The sequence below is a fragment of the Hippichthys cyanospilos genome, chromosome 18 (genome assembly GCF_059441005.1).
Source record: "Hippichthys cyanospilos isolate Australia breed blue-spotted pipefish chromosome 18, RoL_Hcya_1.0, whole genome shotgun sequence".
Taxonomy (NCBI): domain Eukaryota; kingdom Metazoa; phylum Chordata; class Actinopteri; order Syngnathiformes; family Syngnathidae; genus Hippichthys; species Hippichthys cyanospilos.
The window spans coordinates 3,214,636-3,231,970 of record NC_142386.1 but is presented as its reverse complement, the minus strand read 5'-3'; the positions used below and the strand labels follow the sequence as shown (position 1 = coordinate 3,231,970).

The 17,335-nt window shown below is 41.6% G+C and overlaps 2 protein-coding genes across 3 annotated transcripts; both read left to right on the top strand.

The window, feature by feature from the left end:
* Window positions 1-828: 828 nt before the first annotated feature.
* On the top strand, window positions 829-10,574 carry hyou1 (hypoxia up-regulated 1). Of its 2 annotated transcripts, none has more exons than XM_088440365.1 (24): window positions 829-1,055; window positions 2,084-2,156; window positions 2,469-2,562; window positions 2,678-2,756; window positions 2,847-3,001; window positions 3,453-3,529; window positions 3,619-3,800; window positions 4,088-4,203; window positions 4,443-4,629; window positions 4,764-4,898; window positions 5,467-5,549; window positions 5,653-5,785; window positions 6,037-6,224; window positions 6,298-6,436; window positions 6,930-6,987; window positions 7,121-7,197; window positions 7,398-7,550; window positions 7,887-8,047; window positions 8,543-8,630; window positions 8,741-8,997; window positions 9,082-9,166; window positions 9,705-9,948; window positions 10,028-10,111; window positions 10,203-10,574. In XM_088440365.1, the coding sequence occupies exons 2-24, from the start codon at window positions 2,090-2,092 to the stop codon at window positions 10,241-10,243; spliced, it is 2,883 nt and encodes a 960-aa protein (XP_088296491.1). In that variant the 5' UTR covers window positions 829-1,055; window positions 2,084-2,089; the 3' UTR covers window positions 10,244-10,574. The 2 variants fall into 2 exon arrangements, with proteins under 2 accessions (XP_088296491.1, XP_088296490.1); XM_088440364.1 differs by having other exon boundaries at window positions 831-1,055; window positions 10,025-10,111.
* Window positions 10,575-11,140: 566 nt separating this feature from the next.
* Window positions 11,141-17,204, top strand: LOC148408476 (uncharacterized). The gene is made up of 5 exons (XM_088441371.1): window positions 11,141-11,524; window positions 12,262-13,083; window positions 14,347-15,093; window positions 16,900-17,143; window positions 17,197-17,204. Exons 2-5 carry the CDS (start codon window positions 12,340-12,342, stop codon window positions 17,202-17,204), a joined length of 1,743 nt encoding a protein of 580 aa, XP_088297497.1. The 5' UTR covers window positions 11,141-11,524; window positions 12,262-12,339.
* The last annotated feature ends 131 nt before the right edge of the window (window positions 17,205-17,335 follow it).

The following is a 17,335-nucleotide window of genomic DNA, read 5'->3' as shown; positions in this document are numbered from 1 at the left end:
GTGATTATTATATACCGATTATTGCTATCTAACGAGGATTTTGTTAAAGCAAGCCCCACGTCATTTCTTGTATTAGAGAAGAACTCTTGTCAAAAACTCCACCGTTTTTTTTAGTTTTCCACTAACAGAGCGACCAGCTTCCTGGTTGCGCCACTATAGAGTAATCGTTCTTGTGATTGGTTGATTCTCGCGATTTTCGTCGGCGTAATCCAATCAGCTAAGGGGATGTATCTTGTCATTTTACCCGCTCTTTTCCTTTCGCTGAGTACGCTTAAATGAGACTTCTAAAGTAGAAAAAGAAACTTGTAACATTGCATTAACTTGTTTCTGCTGACCATCGCACGTCTATTAGGGGCGGTCCCGTGTCAAAAACGGAGGCGTTTCCGTCAGAAACAAGAACGCCCATTTGTGACCGTAGCTGTTCTATATTGCTTGGATGTGGACCAACTGGCTGTGTTTACGTTTTTATTCACAGCACGTGGACCAATCACCAGACTGCGTAGACTTTTAGGGGTTGGATCTTTCCGTCAGAGTCATAGCCCGCGGTTGTGCCTTTCTTTCATTGCGTCAAGATACTTCTCGGAATATAAAATAACTGTTCTTCCAAAATAAAAGTCGTGAAACATTTTACTAACAATCAGCAATTCTTATTTTTTTTTTGAAATGTACTACGTGTGTGATACATAAGAAATTATCTCTCGATCACGGTGCTTTCATGATTCAGTTTTAGGGTAAAAATTATTATTCTAACGACTAATTTCAATCATGTATCTTTTGTAGTGGTAGAATAACCGGAAATAGTATGCACAAGTGTTTTAGCTTATCGTTTAACGTGTACGCCAGGGCAGCAGCGCCTTGGTTGGATCCAATGAGGTGACGCCGCGTTCCGGGCCCAACTGATCAAGTCAAGCCGGTGATAAGCTTGCCTAAAACTATCCTCTGTTAAAAGTCACAGTCTGTAAATTACCCCACAAGTGGCCGTCTAATACCCGCAGAAAGACGAATGAAGGCAGTGTGGTTTTAGTTCCGTCCGCGTTTGTGTAACCTGAAAAAAGGTAAGTTGACGTCAATTTGCCAGCCATGCCGTTCTGTCCACGCTTTGTGCTAGCTTACACAATGTTGTCAATTCCCAAAACTATTTACAATGGATCTTTTTTTTTATGCCATTGAAATTGTGATTGATGCGGCTATGTTCTGGACGGTATTAGATTGAAAGCTAAATGATACGCAGCTAAGCTAAACACCGCGTTCTGCAATGGACAAGTGTATCTCGTGGTGTCCAATTTATTTTGGAGACATCAAAGCCAAACGTAACTTTAAATGTTATTAGTCCACATTAAAGCCAAAAGCTGCAATTTCAGCTTTTATCAACGCTTAATGTCTATTATTAATATTTGCAGTCAACATCATCATTGGGTATTACACGTTATGGTGAAGTTGTAAACATTGCAAGTGCATCAATGTCAAAAATCAGGAAATAAAATGTGTTTAGACGAGGTCATTTGATTACGTCCATCAAATAGTCAAAGCCTTTATGATTCTATATAGCGATGTCACGATCGTGCCATCTCAAATCAGGCAGATCACGTCATTTTCCGCATTTTGCGATCGGCGGAAAAGGATTGAGCATTTATTTCAAAGCAACGACATAAAAGAAAACAAAAGTTTAACTTGACATTACCGCCGGAAACAGCAGAAGTAAACGCAGCCGGTGGCGGAACATTCTAGTAGCTGTTTTGGCAAGCCAGCTAGAGTCAAGTAACAATGATAACGTCTGTCATATTGAAATAATTCCATTGGGTAAGGAGAATCAGTGCACTGGTCGTTTGCAATGTGTGCATTTGAGCATTTCACGCAGTTTAAATGTTCGAGCTATGCTTAGCACAACTACTTGAATACGTCACTTGAAAATGTTTAAAATATAAGACCATTTGGATGCACCTTTTCCCCCCTCAGTACATTGCTCTGTAGCAGCAATTTCTCTTGATTAGTTGACTCGGCCTCACTATTTGATTGGGACTTTTCTAATTATACATAAATATTTTGTCATTTTAACGTATCCATATTTCATCTGTTATTCCAGCTCATCATGGTTTGGAGAAAGCTTCCATTGGCTGCTTTGTTCTGCCTTCTAGTAATTTTGCCTTCTCACACAGGTAAAGTGTTCATTTGTGCTACATGCTAAGAAATCGGGTCTGTTAGGTTGAAGTATGTCAACTTCAAAGGGTGTTTTGATCTGTGGACACTTCCTGCAGAAGCTCTCACTCCTTTTTAGAGGTTGTCTTGGTTGTGTTCACCTGTTGCATCTGCGCAGGAGAAGGTCAAACGGCTTCACAATCAACATTGCTTACTTGGATGTCACATTGTGTAAATTTGTTGTTCATTCATCTTTTTTGGCACAGCTCGTTAGTGCAATGAATTTGAGTACAAATGGAAAAGATTTGTGAGGGTTTTTTTTTTTTTTGCAGATGCTGTGGCTGTCATGTCAATAGATGTAGGGAGTGAATGGATGAAGATGGCAATAGTTAAACCTGGAGTGCCAATGGAGATTGTTCTCAACAAGTGGGTAGCAAGAAGACAAAAAGCAGAATTGCTTGACATCACTAATGGAGTGTCAGGCAAAAGGTACGTGGCTCCATGTTCTGCTTTTAATGATGACTTCTGCTTGGTTTTTAAGAGAGTCGAGGAGGAAAACACCTGCAGCTGTTTGTCTAAAGGAAAACGAAAGACTTTTCGGGGACAGCGCTTTAGGAGTGGTAAGATAAGCTCAAATGTAACTATTTTCCCCCCATCTAATCACATGGTCATTCTCTTACTGTTATTTTTTCATCCTTGCTGGTTTACAGTCTGTAAAAAATCCTAAAAGCGTCTATCGCCACCTGCAAAATCTCATGGGCAAGAAGCACAACAACCCACAGGTGGCGCTTTACCAGAAACATTTCCCTGAGCACCAACTGCAAGTTGACCCTGTTCGAGAGACGGTTTACTTCAAGCACGCAGAGTAAGTGTTTCCGTCCTTGAGTTTGGGGCGACATATTTGTTTGTTACCAAAAGACGGATTTGGCTTTGCATGGTCGTGTTTCAACTTGGATTTGGAGACGCAGCGACAAATGTGTTACTGGAAGTACGGCCGATGGTTTGTGTGTGTGTGTGTGTCCCTTGTATGGCTGTACTTGTGAGAACAACTTTGAGTTTTCTGCTTACAGTGAGGACATTGTTCAGACCTCTTTTTGAGAGTCAAGACTTGCTTTTAGAGTTCAGATTTGAATTGGGTTAAGCTTAGGAAATACATCATGTCAATGGATGCCCTCGCAAGTACAGCTGTACAAATGTGTGTTGTGTTCTCTTCATCGTTTGATGATATACAAGAGTTTGTTTCCTGTTCTTGTACAGTGCTTTTGTTTCTTGTGCAGTAATATATAAGCAAAAAAAAAAAAATCTTTGTTTTACAGGAATCTGCAGTACACACCAGAAGAACTTCTTGGAATGATGCTCAATTATTCTCGTGGACTGGCTCAGGATTTCGCAGGTCAGTTTGCTTTTTGAACCCAATTCATAAAGGTCATCCGTGTTCATTGGTCCTTTTTTTTTTTTTTTGTCTTTTTCCACGGCTTGTAGAGCAGCCCATCAAAGATGCGGTTATCACTGTTCCGGCCTATTTCAATCAAGCAGAGCGAAGGTCATACCTGCAGGCTGCAAATATGGCAGGTCTGAAGGTCCTTCAACTCATCAATGACAACACGGCCGTGGCCTTGAATTACGGCGTCTTTAGAAGGAAAGATATCGACAGTACGGGCAAGGTAAGATTCAGCGTTACTCCTCAATATATTATCGTCATTTATTGTGCAAAAATGAGAATGCCAATGACCTAAGAGCCTCTTAACACCGGCATGCCATAAATCGGCTTCGTTATGTAAATAAGGCACACCAAGGGTTGAGCTGAAGTTGCCAAACAACTTTATCTTGCTGGCAGAGTACCACACATGCAAATGCGGTCATTATCTGAAGAAACTTTTTTTTTTTTGTGTGTGTGGGATGGGAGAGCTGGACACATCTTCTGAAAACTTTACCTATTGTTTGTTTTCAGAATATCATGTTTTATGATATGGGCTCCGGCAGCACAACTGCTACCATTGTCACTTATCAGACGGTGAAAACAAAGGAATCTGGCACCCAGCCGCAGCTGCAGATTCGAGGTGTCGGGTGAGTCCAGAAAAAGTTACAACGATTGTTGTCTTGACAATGATGTGGTACAGTTACAAGCACTAAATCTTGTTCAAGGGGCAGTTGAAAATTTTACACCATTAATTAGAAGTATTAGGGATTTGACTTTTGACTTACCACTATGTGTGTGTTCTGAAATAATTTGAATAATACATTCGTTAGGTTTAGCAATGATCGAAAAAAAAAAAGCCAGATACATGATTTTTCCTGTTGTCCAGATTTGATCGTGGCTTGGGTGGTTTTGAGATGGACTTGCGCCTTCGGGATCATTTGGCCGGACTGTTCAACAAGCAGAAAAAGACGACCAAAGATGTGAGGGAGAACCACCGCGCCATGGCCAAGCTACTCAAGGAGGCACAGAGGCTAAAGACTGTGCTTAGCGCAAATATGGAATTCATGGCCCAGGTGATGGAATCAAAGAGCATCCTCGTATTTGTTTTCAATAACCTTGGGTGCCCGCACGTTTCATGGACTTAAAGGCACTCCCGATCCGGGCCGTTTACCCGCAGACAGTCACGCTGTTCCGCTGTTTGTTTCAGGTGGAAGGTTTAATCGATGAAATTGACTTCAAGGCTAAAGTGACCAGAGCGGAGTTTGAAGAGCTGTGCGCCGATCTCTTCGAAAGAGTGCCCGGCCCGGTGCAGGATGCCCTCGCTACTGCGGAAATGCATCTGGTCTGTATTCGCTCTGTCGTCATTTATTAGCTACGTTTTGCTGTAGAAAATGCTGAAGCCTTGTAAATGCTAATCCTTGTAAATGACATACTTATTTCACATTTGAATTAATGTTATTCAAACACAGATATGTGGAAAAAAATGCTCTGTTAGAGTCATGCAGTTTTAAATCAACCCCCTTAATATAGGGGTTGACTTAATGAATGAGGGGGAAAAAAAACCCTCCTAAATTCACCCTGTTTTTCTGAATACCGGGTTCCCACAGGGACTGATTTGATAGAAACGCATGTTAGCCAGAGTGGTATATTGGCAGCGCTTTGCATTTTCATGTTAGCAAAACGCTTGCTTTGGGCCCCATGCTGTCCTCATGTGGACGAGCGGCCCGCCGTTTGAGCTGCAAGATGGCGCAACAGAGCCAACGAGCCATTTTACTTCCTGGCTAGAAAGATCCAAACTCTAGGAAAGTACTTAAATGTTACGACCCCTTTGGAATTTGTTCTTTTGAAATGGTTGGGAAATATGAGAATCGTGGATGCAAAGTAATTTGAGATGATCTTTGTGACACTAGGATGAAATTGAGCAGGTGATTTTAGTAGGCGGTTCTACTCGGGTCCCCAAGGTTCAGGAAGTGCTGCTCAAAGCAGTGGGCAAGTAAGTGGCAACTTGAACGCAGCTCTAAATATCGTGGAAGGACTTTTTTATTCCGTTAAGTTGAACTTGGGGCTGTAACACAATTTTTTTCTTTCCTTTTCAGGGAAGAATTGGGGAAAAGCATCAACGCGGATGAGGCAGCGGCCATGGGAGCAGTGTATCAGGCCGCCGCCCTCAGCAAGGCCTTCAAGGTCACGCCCTTCCTTGTCCGAGATGCGGCCGTCTTCCCCATTCAGGTCGGTTCCAAGACCTCGTTATTTCGGGTCCGGCCCAAATGCAACCCGACTTTGCGATAAAGTAAAACAAAGAAAAGTGCTTATTACCGGCTAAAGACAGAATTAGCGGTTATTAAAACCTTGACTTTTTAACACCATGCTAAATGAGCTTTTATGCCAAATGAATGACCCAAGATTAGAAGAATGGAGTTGCTCATGTGTAGGCAATTAGTGCTCATTTTCAACACGTTTGACGTATTTTGTTTTGCTAGGTGGATTTCACCCGTGAAGTTGAGGAAGAAGGTGTCAAATTGTGGAAGCACAGCAAACGTATCCTCTTTCAGAGGATGGCGCCCTATCCCCAACGAAAGGTCATCACCTTCAACCGCTACAACGACGACTTTGCCTTCAACGTCAACTACGGCGATCTCTCCAGCTTCCTGTCGCAGGAGGACCTCGGGTAACATCTGTCATCTCTTGTGTCCTTTGAGCAACTCAGCCAAAGCTTTTTTTTTTTTTTTTTTTCCCCGCAGCGTGTTCGGCTCAGTCAATCTGACCACGGTCAAGCTGTCCGGGGTGGGCGGCAGCTTTCAGAAGCACGCGGACGCCGAGTCCAAGGGGATCAAGGCCCACTTCAACATGGATGAAAGCGGACTTCTCCTTCTGGATCGGGTAAGAGCTACATTTTCTGTCCTTTAATAAAACCTCATGGTATGTGCTATATTAGAGGCAATTTAAAATAATGTATGAATTTGCCTTCCATTCAGAGGAGCGGGAGACCCAGAAATTGCCCCCCCCCCCCCCCCCCCCCCCCCCAAAAAAAAAAAAAAAGAAGGCCCCCAATGTGTGGGTGCATCCTATAAACAATAACTTCAAAATGAGTAATTACCATAAAGAGATGAGCTTGAGTCAGTTGGCAACTAACATCAGCCCGTGTTAGCTGAAATTTTTACGGCTTTATTTTCAATATAAGAAGCGAGCAGGCTGAACCAGCGTCCGAGTTCGTCCTTGTTCCTACACAAGAATATTAGGAATATTGCTGCAAAACTTCAGGTATTCATGGTGAAAATGGTATAATGAACTCAAGCTGCCTTATACACAGTACGTTTTATATCTGGGGAATTACGGTATTTTTACTTTATTTTTGTTTTTGTTTGCCCAACAGGTGGAGTCTGTCTTTGAGACCATTGTGGAGGAGAAGGAGGAAGAATCCACATTAACTAGTAAGTGTTTTAAAGTTTTGAAGCACAGAGCATTCAGAAAGTATTGATAGTGTTTGACTTTTTCAAAAACCTCCACTGCTTTTCGCTTGGTTGAGAATTGCTTTAGCACAAGAAATCTGAAATTTTCTTCCAGAGCTGGGTAACACGATTTCCACATTGTTCGGAGGAGGATCCCCAGAAGTTGCTCCAAACGTGACAGAGCCTGTCCAGGTAAGAACGCTATCTTAAATGGAAAAGGAAATCTTTGCGGAGTCCTCAGCAGACAAAACTTTCCAATTTCTCGTATGATACCTCCTATGTTTCACATCATCCGGCCTCGAAACACTCTCAAAGCTTTGGGCATGGAGGATAAGCGGTTGTTCTGATAGTTCACGGATATCTGAAAAATGCGCTCCTGTGTGTGTATGCAGGATGAGGAGGAAAAACCTGCAAAAGAAGGCGAAGAAGAGAATAAAGAGGACGACGCACAGAATGCGGAAAATGCCAAGGAAGAATCGGAGAAAAAGACCACAGATGAGACAACCCAGGAGAAATCAGAAGATGCCGGCCCGTTGACGGATAAGGTGAATTTGCGTGTTTTTTGGTCGTTTTTCTAGTCTTATTTTAGACACCTATTTTGTATAGAACACATACCGAGTGGAAGGATGCCCCAATCAAAATATAATAACTTTTTTTCAAGGAGTACGGGGAAGTGCAAAAAAAAAATACAAAATAAAAAAAGCGCTGTTTGCTGACTCCTAGAAATTCATCTTGTATGACCAATCGATGCATGATTCCTTCTCATTTTAAAAGCTTGGCATAATTTTACAACTGTTTAAAATCGCTTATGAGAAAAAAAAAAAACTTATCGTACATGATGATTTGTATGGATATAGTGGATAGCATGTGTTGTGTTGCAGGATGAAAAGGATGATGAAAAGCAAGCCAAGGCCGAAAAGGAAGATGAAAAGGTTGCCAAAGTGTTGAAAAAGGCCAAGATCTCGGAGGACATTGCCATCGAGCTCGTCGTCAACGATGTTGTGGATCCAACCGATGACGACGTCAAAGCTTCCATCAGCAAGTAAGGAATCGCAAAAATTCTTACCTTCCCCTCTCTTGCCTTTTTTTAACTTGCCACCAGGGGGCAATCCACCAAATTGTGTGTATTTGTTCAATGTCAATTTATAGAACATCTATGAAATAGAACTGAAAAGATAGGAATTAATGGCTGTGCTAAAAAAAAATGTAGTCTCAAAAATATCAAAGTTAAGTGAATAAAATCGTGTATAAAAGTTTCTAAATTGGACGCCATGCTCATATGATTGTGAGCAATGTGTTTATTTGTTCCGCAAAATAATCAGTTAAAGCGATCAAAATTTGCTGTTGAGTTTGAACTGTTGTTTTACTCGTCTGTTGAAGATGTTGCATGTTTCTGTAAAATAAAAAAATAAAAAAATTATTGTCCATTTACCCCTTTTTCGGGTAAATATCTAATGTTACGGCTTATACGCGGGTGCGGCTTCTAGTCATAAATTTACGGCGCTTGAATTTTTTTTTTTTTGCTTTTGTTTTTCAGGCTGCGGGATTTGACGGATCGCGATTTAGCCAAACATGAACGGGAAAAGACGCTCAACACTCTGGAAGCGTTTATCTTCGAGACACAGGTGAGCTCAGGAACGTCGGGCAAATCGTTTTCCGCTCATTTCCGGAATCGACGCTGAAGAAAAAAAAGAACAACTACATCAAATGCAATCCGTTTTTGAATGTTTTTCAGGACAAGCTGTACCAGGACGATTACCAGCTGGTGGTGAGCGAGGAAGAGCGCCAAGAGATTTCGTCCAAGCTGAGCGAAGCCTCGGCGTGGATGGACGAGGAAGGCTACGGCGCCGCCACCGCTCAGCTCAAGGAAAAGCTCTCTCAGCTCAAGCTGGCGTGCAAGGACATGTTCTTCCGGGTGGACGAGCGGCGGAAGTGGCCCGAGCGGCTGGCGGCCCTGGACGCCATGCTCAACACTTCGGCGTTCTTCTTGCGGTGGGCGCCGGCCCGTCTCGGGACGCGGCGGCGGCGGCGGCGGCCCGCCGACTGACGCCTCGGGTTTTTGCCCCTTCTTTGCAGGAGTGCCAAACTCATTCCGGAAGATGATCAGATTTTTTCTGAAGTTGAACTGAATATGCTCGAGAAAGTCATCAACGAGACAACGGTGGGTCCAACTTCTTGACCGTTTCCAGGAGAACCAGACCAGATTTTGGCTAAATTTGGAAAAAAAATGTAATATTGCCTAACCTAAAAGTTTAGTTTTTAAAATGTTTTCTTTTGACCGAGCAGACTGCAACAAAATTATCGTAATACGACCATGTGTAGTAAGGCTTTTTTTGTTTTTGCACTGCAAATGACCATGTATAGTAAGAGTTTTTTTTTTTTTTTCTTGGGAAAAAAACTGACCATGTATAGTAAGGCTTTTTTGCCCTAAAAATAGACCATGTACAGCAAGACTTTTTTTTTTTTTTCCTGGAAAAAAATAGGACCATGTATAATAAGCCTTTTTTTGTTTTTGGACTACAAATGACCATGTATAGTAAGACTTTTTTTGCGCTACAAACACACACAAAAAAAAACACCACCATGTATAGTAAGGCTTATATATATATATATATATATATGATCTAGTAGTTTTCAGTCAGCCAATGAGCTGTTTGTACGGCCTTCGAAGAAATGCCCGTCCTGCGCTTTGTGTCCAGACGTGGAGGAACGAGTCGGCCGCCAAGCAGGAGAAAGTTTCCCCGAAAGAGCGTCCGGTCCTGCTCTCCAAAGACATCCAAGCCAAGCTGTCCCTGCTGGAGCGAGAAGTCAACTATCTTCTCAACAAGGCCAAATTCGCCAAACCCAAGTCCAAAGCCAAGGCCAAGAACAGCACGGGCAAGGCGGAAGAAACGGCCCAAGGCAAAGCAGCCGTCCCCCCGGCCGAGTCCGGCAAAACCCCGGGTGGGTACCCGCCCCTCGCAATCCCTCCCTCGTAAGCCGCCGCCGCAAACGCTCACGCCGTCTTTTTGGCATCTAGAAGGCCGAGACGAGGAGCCGGCGGGGGAGACGGAAAGCAAAGCTCAGATCGAATCGGACGGCTCGTCGCGGCAAGAAACGGAAACAGGTAGCTCGGCTTTGCCGGTTCCCGCGCTTCCCCGAAGAAAAGCCGCTTATTAACGCTTCCCGCGTTGGGCCTTTTTTCTTCTGGTTTTCAGGAAGTGAGAAAGAAAATCCCGAGAACCACATAGAATTATAACAACCGGGGAAATCATCAAAATATTTATTGATGCTGTAAATGTTCAACTTTTTGTTTTTTTGTTCTAATGTCCAGCCCTTCGTTTTGATTGGTTAAAGACTGGTGATGACGTGTCTCCTTGTTTTGCTCTCTGCAGCTTCCGCTTCACACTGTGATGACAATTAACAGTTCTATCCTTTTAGTTACTATTGTTTTGTGGTTTTTTTCTGCACTGTATTTTGATTCACATTGTAAACCCTCCGGACAGCCCAAGGTGCACCGTGCCCCCCCCACCCCCCCTTTCCCTGTGTCCTTGGAAGACTAAACAATAAATTGTAAAGTTTCCGTATCATTCATACTCTGCTTTATTTCGATATCATGTGAAGTAAGGTTTATTTTTAAGAAACTACCATGTTAGTAGTAGTAAGTGTTGTTCAGAAAAAAAAAAAAAAAACGACCAAGAATGGTAAGGCTTTAAATAACGACCATGTATAGCAAGGCATTTTTTTAATTTTCAAAAAAATGACCATGTATAGTAAAGCTTTATTTGGGGAAAAAAAATAGGAAGGCTTATTTTTAAGAAACTACCATTTAAGTGGTGGTAAGTCTTTTGTTAAAAAAACAAAACAAAAAAAACAGATGGTAAGGCTTTAAATACGACCATGTATAGCAAGGCGTTTTTTTAATTTTCAAAAAACTATAGCAAAGCTTTATTTGGGGAAAAAATGTAAGGCTTATTTTTAAGAAACTACCATGTAAGTAAGTATTTTGTTCGAAAAAAACGGCCAAGGCTTTAAATTACGACCATGTATGGTAAGGCTTTTTTTTTTTTAATAATGACCATATATAATTGATAAAGCTTATTTGCGGGGTGGAACAAGCCTTGTTTGTCCAAAGGAGAAAAAAAAAAAACGCCAACGTATGATAAGGCTTTAGAAAAACGACCATGTGCAGTAAGACTTATTAAAAAAAAAAAAAACACGAACAGTAAGTTTTGACCATTTAAAAAAATGATGTATAGAATATTTTTTTTCCGCATTTATACCATAATGCCATAAATACGCGTTCATATAGATATATAGATATATGTCACGTGATGTGAAGACTTTTTAACAGGAGTGTTTGTAGAAGATCTCGTGGCGCACGTTTTAAAGCTGAAGCTTATCAGACGACAGCAGGCCGAGAAAATGATAGCGTCGGTGTCACGTGACTCTCGCTGTTGAGAAACGCCACTTTGCGGCCAGACCCCAATTCGATTAGACGTCTGCCAAATGCTGCGGACTTTGACACGAGGAGTGCATCGTAAGTCGCAATATTTTGTGATTTCATTGTAAACAACTTTGACGTTTTGTAATGCATTTAACATGCGCTACGGTCATTTGTACTGAGTAAAATATTACTATTTTGTGTGTGTAATGCCGTATGCGACCGTGTTACAGCAGAAAGTAATGCATTACGGCAGGTGTGTGAAACATACAGTCCGCGGGCCGGTAGTGGCCCGCAAATGACTTTAATTCGCTTTTGTAAAGTATAAAAATGAGCTTTTTGGAAGAGATGAAAAACTTGTCATGTTTTTTTCATTCATAGTAATGTTAATGGTTTAATTGTGATGTGCTTGTACTATTTTGGACAGTATTAAAAGAAGAATAAACATTTTAACTTGTTTTTAAAGTTATATAAATCTATGTAATTAAATACATAGGTGCATTTTTAAAACGTTATGTTACTTACATCACTATTTTTTTAATCATGCATTTAAATATTATTACATATATACCATGATTTTATTGTTATCAAAACAATAAATGTGTGTCACACTTAAAATGGACTGTCATTTAATTAAAAAAATACAATTAATCCAAAAAAAAATTATTAAAAATATTATTTAATCGAGTAAATTATGTCATTCGTAACAGCCCTACGAGAAGTTTAATTTTTAGGATTAAAATGTGTTTGACACCCTTTTAGGAGCCAGGCATGTCCCCATTATGATATAAAAACGTGTGTGTGTGTGTGTGTGTGTGTGTGTGTGTGTACAGAGCAGCTGCAACAAAAGGAGACAAAGTAAAGTGAAAGAAAAAAATCAATGCAAACAACAGACGAGGAGAAAACGAAAGATGTCGTCCATCGGTCCGGAAACGCAGAATCCCGAAGGTCTTTGGAAAACACGTGAACTCGAATTCTTTAAAACAATCGTACGGAAGCAACAAAAGGAGATCGAAAAACTGAGGGACGAAAAACATGAGCGGGATCTCCTGATCAAAACGCTAACGTTACTTTTGAAACATTTGAGTCAGAAAGTCGAGAAGAGCTTGAAGAGCGGCGCGGAAGAGCAAAGGCTTCTCCGGGAAAAATTGAGCGTCCTGAAGCGGGACGGTCAAACTCTCAGGAGACAACGCGACGACATTCGATCGAAGCAACGCCGCCTAGAATTCATCAATCGGTCAAATCGGGCGCCGCTCTTCAGCCCCTTGGCCGGCAAACGTGGCGCCCCGCGATTGCAGGAAACGCCGTCTGACCCGCCGCAACCGAGGGAGAACATCCAAAATCCAATCGATAAGAACGTGAAAAAACGATTGGTCGTGAAAGAAAAACGACGGAGAAAGCGCCCGGGCGGAAAAGGGGATGCCGGGAAATTTGCCAAAAGAAAACTCCAAAGAGCGCACGGACAACTGGAGCTGCGACGAGAGCTGATGGTGGAAGAGAGGGATGAGTTGGAAATGCTCAGGTCCAAGCTTCAAAAGCAAAAAGATGAACTCCAGGCCACGGAAGCTCGCTTGACGCTAAACGTTGAGAGCGTGGCCAAAGCGTGCTGCCGAGGAGCGCGCTGCATCGAGCGCGTGGCCAGCTCGCAAAACAGGGTAAGTCTGTCTTCCTTTATTTATTTATTTACTTATTTTTACCGGTGCTTCAATTATAGAAGGGCCTTTTAATGTCACTTTTTTTTAAAATGATGCATAAATATATCGGGGAATTTACAGCATTTTACGTTTTTTGTGTGAAGTACACCAAGTATACAAGTCAAATACTAGAAGTCTATTGAAGAAGTATACTTTTAAGAACTTCATTTGGTATGAAATTATATACTTTGCGTTACAATACAAGTACATAGTTCATAGTATATTTTTATCATAATTAAACGGGAGCGTACTTCATACAACATTTCTAATTGGTTTTGCTAACGTTCTGGGCTTGGTTCAAAATTTCACTTGCCTTTTAACTAGAAATATACAATACAGTGGACCCCAGTGTTACAGCGTCCCTGTCTTACTTTTTTTTAATGTTGCGATATGGAATACTGAGTTTTTTCGTCCCCTCTTTAAAGTATTTTCCTCACTTTGCGACAAAATCAACTGTCATGACCCTAGGGGGTTGGCTGTATTTGTGTTGTTTTGCCTCCATCTGCTGGCGTTTTTAGGTAATTGCACTTATTTACTATTGCCGTCAAACTGCTTCCATGCAACACGTCGCTACAATGCTGCATTTCCTCACGGAGATGCTGGTCTGCTATTGGTCGGCCTCACTCGTTTCAAAATGGCGGAATGGTAAAGCTTTGTTCTATCGCGAGTGGTTACAAAACCTTATTTATAGTGCATTTTAGTGCATAATTCAAACTTTTTTGGGTTAGTCATGGGTTCCCAAGATTTTTAGTGATGTTACAGAGAGAATTTATATGGTTTATATGGTTTATAAGATTTATATGGAAACGAAGCTGGACATACTCAAGAGAAATATGAAGTACGCTGCCCTTATTAGGGAATATGGGCATAATAAGTGGCACTCAAAGGTAAACAATATATTCTATATTTTTTATTTGTGATGTTTTCTGATTGTATACATGTATATCATATTTACGTAGCACTTACTATACTATTTTGGTACCAGTTTTTAATATGTATGTACAATTTTGACGTTTTTACTGAGGTTCTAAATGCATTAGCTATTTAACATTGGTTCGGATTGCCCGCCGTACGGTGAATTCGCCTTACGAGCCCAACCGCGGAACGGATTCACCTCGTAACACGGGGGCCCACTGTAATTGGGACTCTATTTTGCACTTATTGTTTTGTGAACCTTAAACAAACCAAAAATAATAATAACAAAGCCAAACGTTTTTTATGAAGGACAAACAGAACTTCGGCGGATGGGAATATAGCGAGACTGCAGTTAAAATGACCAAATCCATGGTTGCATCTCGTGAAGAAGGAATCAAGGAAATGACACTGGATGCCACGGAACGGAACGAGCTGGAAAAAATTGAAGAAATTCTTGTGACCGAATTATTAAAAGTCATGAAACAAGCAGAAAATGAGGCATACCAACTCACCGTGAAAGAAGAAGAAGCGAGGGAGACGAGAGAAGATTCCATGGAGAGATGGATGGAGGAGAAAAAGCAGGAATTGAACACTCTGATGATGGACGCAGATCATTTCCAAAAACCAAAGGCCAAAGGTCATTCAGAACATCTGTACACCCAAACGAAAAATCTCCAGGAAGGACAAAGGGAAAGACGCTTCATCCATTTGAGGGAGGACATCGAAAAAGAGAAACAACAACTCGACGAGAGAAAACAAGCGTTGAATCAAGCGCAACGGGAAGTAGATTTGCTGAAGGCGGAGCTTGACATCAGAGAAAAACAAAGTCAACACGCATTACGAAAACGCTGGAGCAAAATGAGGCAGGCGACGAGAATCTGCCTGAAAATGCAACAGGAAATGCGATTCATGAACGCGAGGAGAAAAAAGAAGGAAAGAGAACTCGACAAAACACTGGAAAAAATAATGCGAGAGAGGGACCACTTGGAAATCCTGAGATTCAAAATGCAGCAAGAGCGAAAAGAATCGGCTGAGAACAGGAATGAAAATGCCAAAGTACAAAACGAATTGTCAGATACAAATACTTTTAAGATCAATAAACATCTCAGCGGCCTCCTGGACATGATGCCAATGCTTTGCGTGCACCTGCAAAATCAAAGTAAGAACATGGAAATTCAGCGAAATTCAAGTAGCGAGCAGAAAATCTTCCTCGCTGCTCTGAAAACAAAAATCGAGGCCCTGACGTCTGATCTCAGGACGAAAAAATCACACGTTATGATGCCCCTCGAAAAACAAACGCATCACATTCTTGACGTCGGAAAAGAAACGCAAAGACAAAGGGAGGAGCTTGAAATGAAACGGGAACGCGTCAAAAGAGAGACCGAAGAACTTGACCTTTTCAAATCGGAATTGGAGCTCAAACGGCAAAACAATCAGACTCTTTTAAGGAGGGTGCGTCGAAAAGAGCGAGACAATCAAAAAAAGTGCGCTGAGATCCAATTAGAGAAGCAATCGCTCCGACGGCGGACGCGAAAGTATCAAAAAGATCTCCGTTGGCAACTAGAGATGCTCACCAAAGAGATGGATTCTTTAGAGATCCAAAAACGGAAAATTCAAAGACGTCAAAAAGAAACCGCAAACGACAGCGCCAACAATTCCCACGTGGTCGATAAAACCATAAAAACGGACACGATGATGAGATGGCACCATCTCGCCCGAACCGTTCATGACATCAAGGAAAAACTAAGTCAACAACCAAAACTCACAAGTCAAATCAAACTTCAACTCCATCGCATAAGCGCCGACTTCAAAATCCAAAAGGAAATTCTCCAAAAAACAACACTGGAAGTAAGTAAAACCATAAAGACGAGAAAAAAGGAGCTGAAAATGTGGCGCGACGAAAACAAGCCCGACTTGACGAAGCAAATATCACTTCGAAATAAACTGATTCGGGAAGAAAAGACTCGTCTGCGTGACGCGATGTCACGAGCCCTCAAATTGGAAAACGACCAGGAAGGAATCGAGAAAATAAAACTTGCCTTGGAGGATACGCTTGATCAGATCACAGACCAGAGGAACCAGATGGGTCAGCTTCTGTTAAAAATGGAGAAACACAAAGAAGAAATCATTGAGAAAAGAAAAGAAATGGACACAATCGCCAAGGAAGGAGAAAAGTTACAATCGATGAGGATCGATATCGATGAAGAAAGAGGAAGTCTTTCAATTGAGAGGGAGAAAACAGAAAATCTGAGGTCTGATCTCAAAGTGCGTGAAGATAACTTAAAATCACTAGAAAAAGCAAAAATGATCCTCCAAGGAGCTACTGAGATGAGACTTGAAAACATTTCCAGGAAAGGACTCCATATAGCAACGGAAAAGGGTGTGCAGAAAATTTCGCTCGCCTTGAAGAAGATATTAGCAGACTTCAAGCAAGTTCCAGACCAAATAGTACACCAAAACAAAATTTTGGAAAGAGAAAGAATCCGGCTAAAAGTTCTGCTGTCAAGCATGGTGAAACAAAGAGAAGAACTTGAGGAAAACCAAAAGTTCCTTGATGCTGAAACTGAAAAAGTCGCCAACGAGAGGAAACAGTTAATTGCAAAGAAAAATGAAATTGAAGGCGGACAAAGCCGAGACATTGAGAAAGAGAAGATGCAACAACAGGAAGTGGAGCTGACAAGTTGGGAAGATCACTCAGAAACTAACATATCATTTCTAAAAACATTGAAGGCCAACTTCCAGGAAGTGATTGAGAAGAAACTTGAAAACGTTAACCAGATATCAAACAAATTAGAAGCCAAAATGGAAGGCATGCAGAAGATGTCCCTTGCCATGAACAACACATTTGCACACCTTGTTCAGTTGACGGACCAAGCTGCAACCATAAGCAAAGTCCTGCTGAGAGGAAGGATCCAGATGGACGATCGTCTCTCCATGGTGAAACAAAAAGGAGAACAACGGGAAGCGGAGCTGATACGTCGAGAAGATCAATTAAAAACCAAATTTGCAAGACTAAAAACAGTGAACGCCGGCTTGCAGGAAGTGATTGAGAAGAAATGTGAAAATGTTAACCAGGAATCAATCAAATTACAAGCCAAAACGGAAGGTATGCAGAAATGGTCACTTGCCATGAACAACACATTTGCTGACCTTGTTCAGATGACTGACCAAGTTGCAACTATAAGCAAAGTCCTGCTGAGAAGAAGGATCCAGATGGACGATCGTCTCTCTATGGTGAAACAAAAAGAACAACGGGAAGTGGAGCTGACACGTCGAGAAGATCAATTAAAAACCAAAT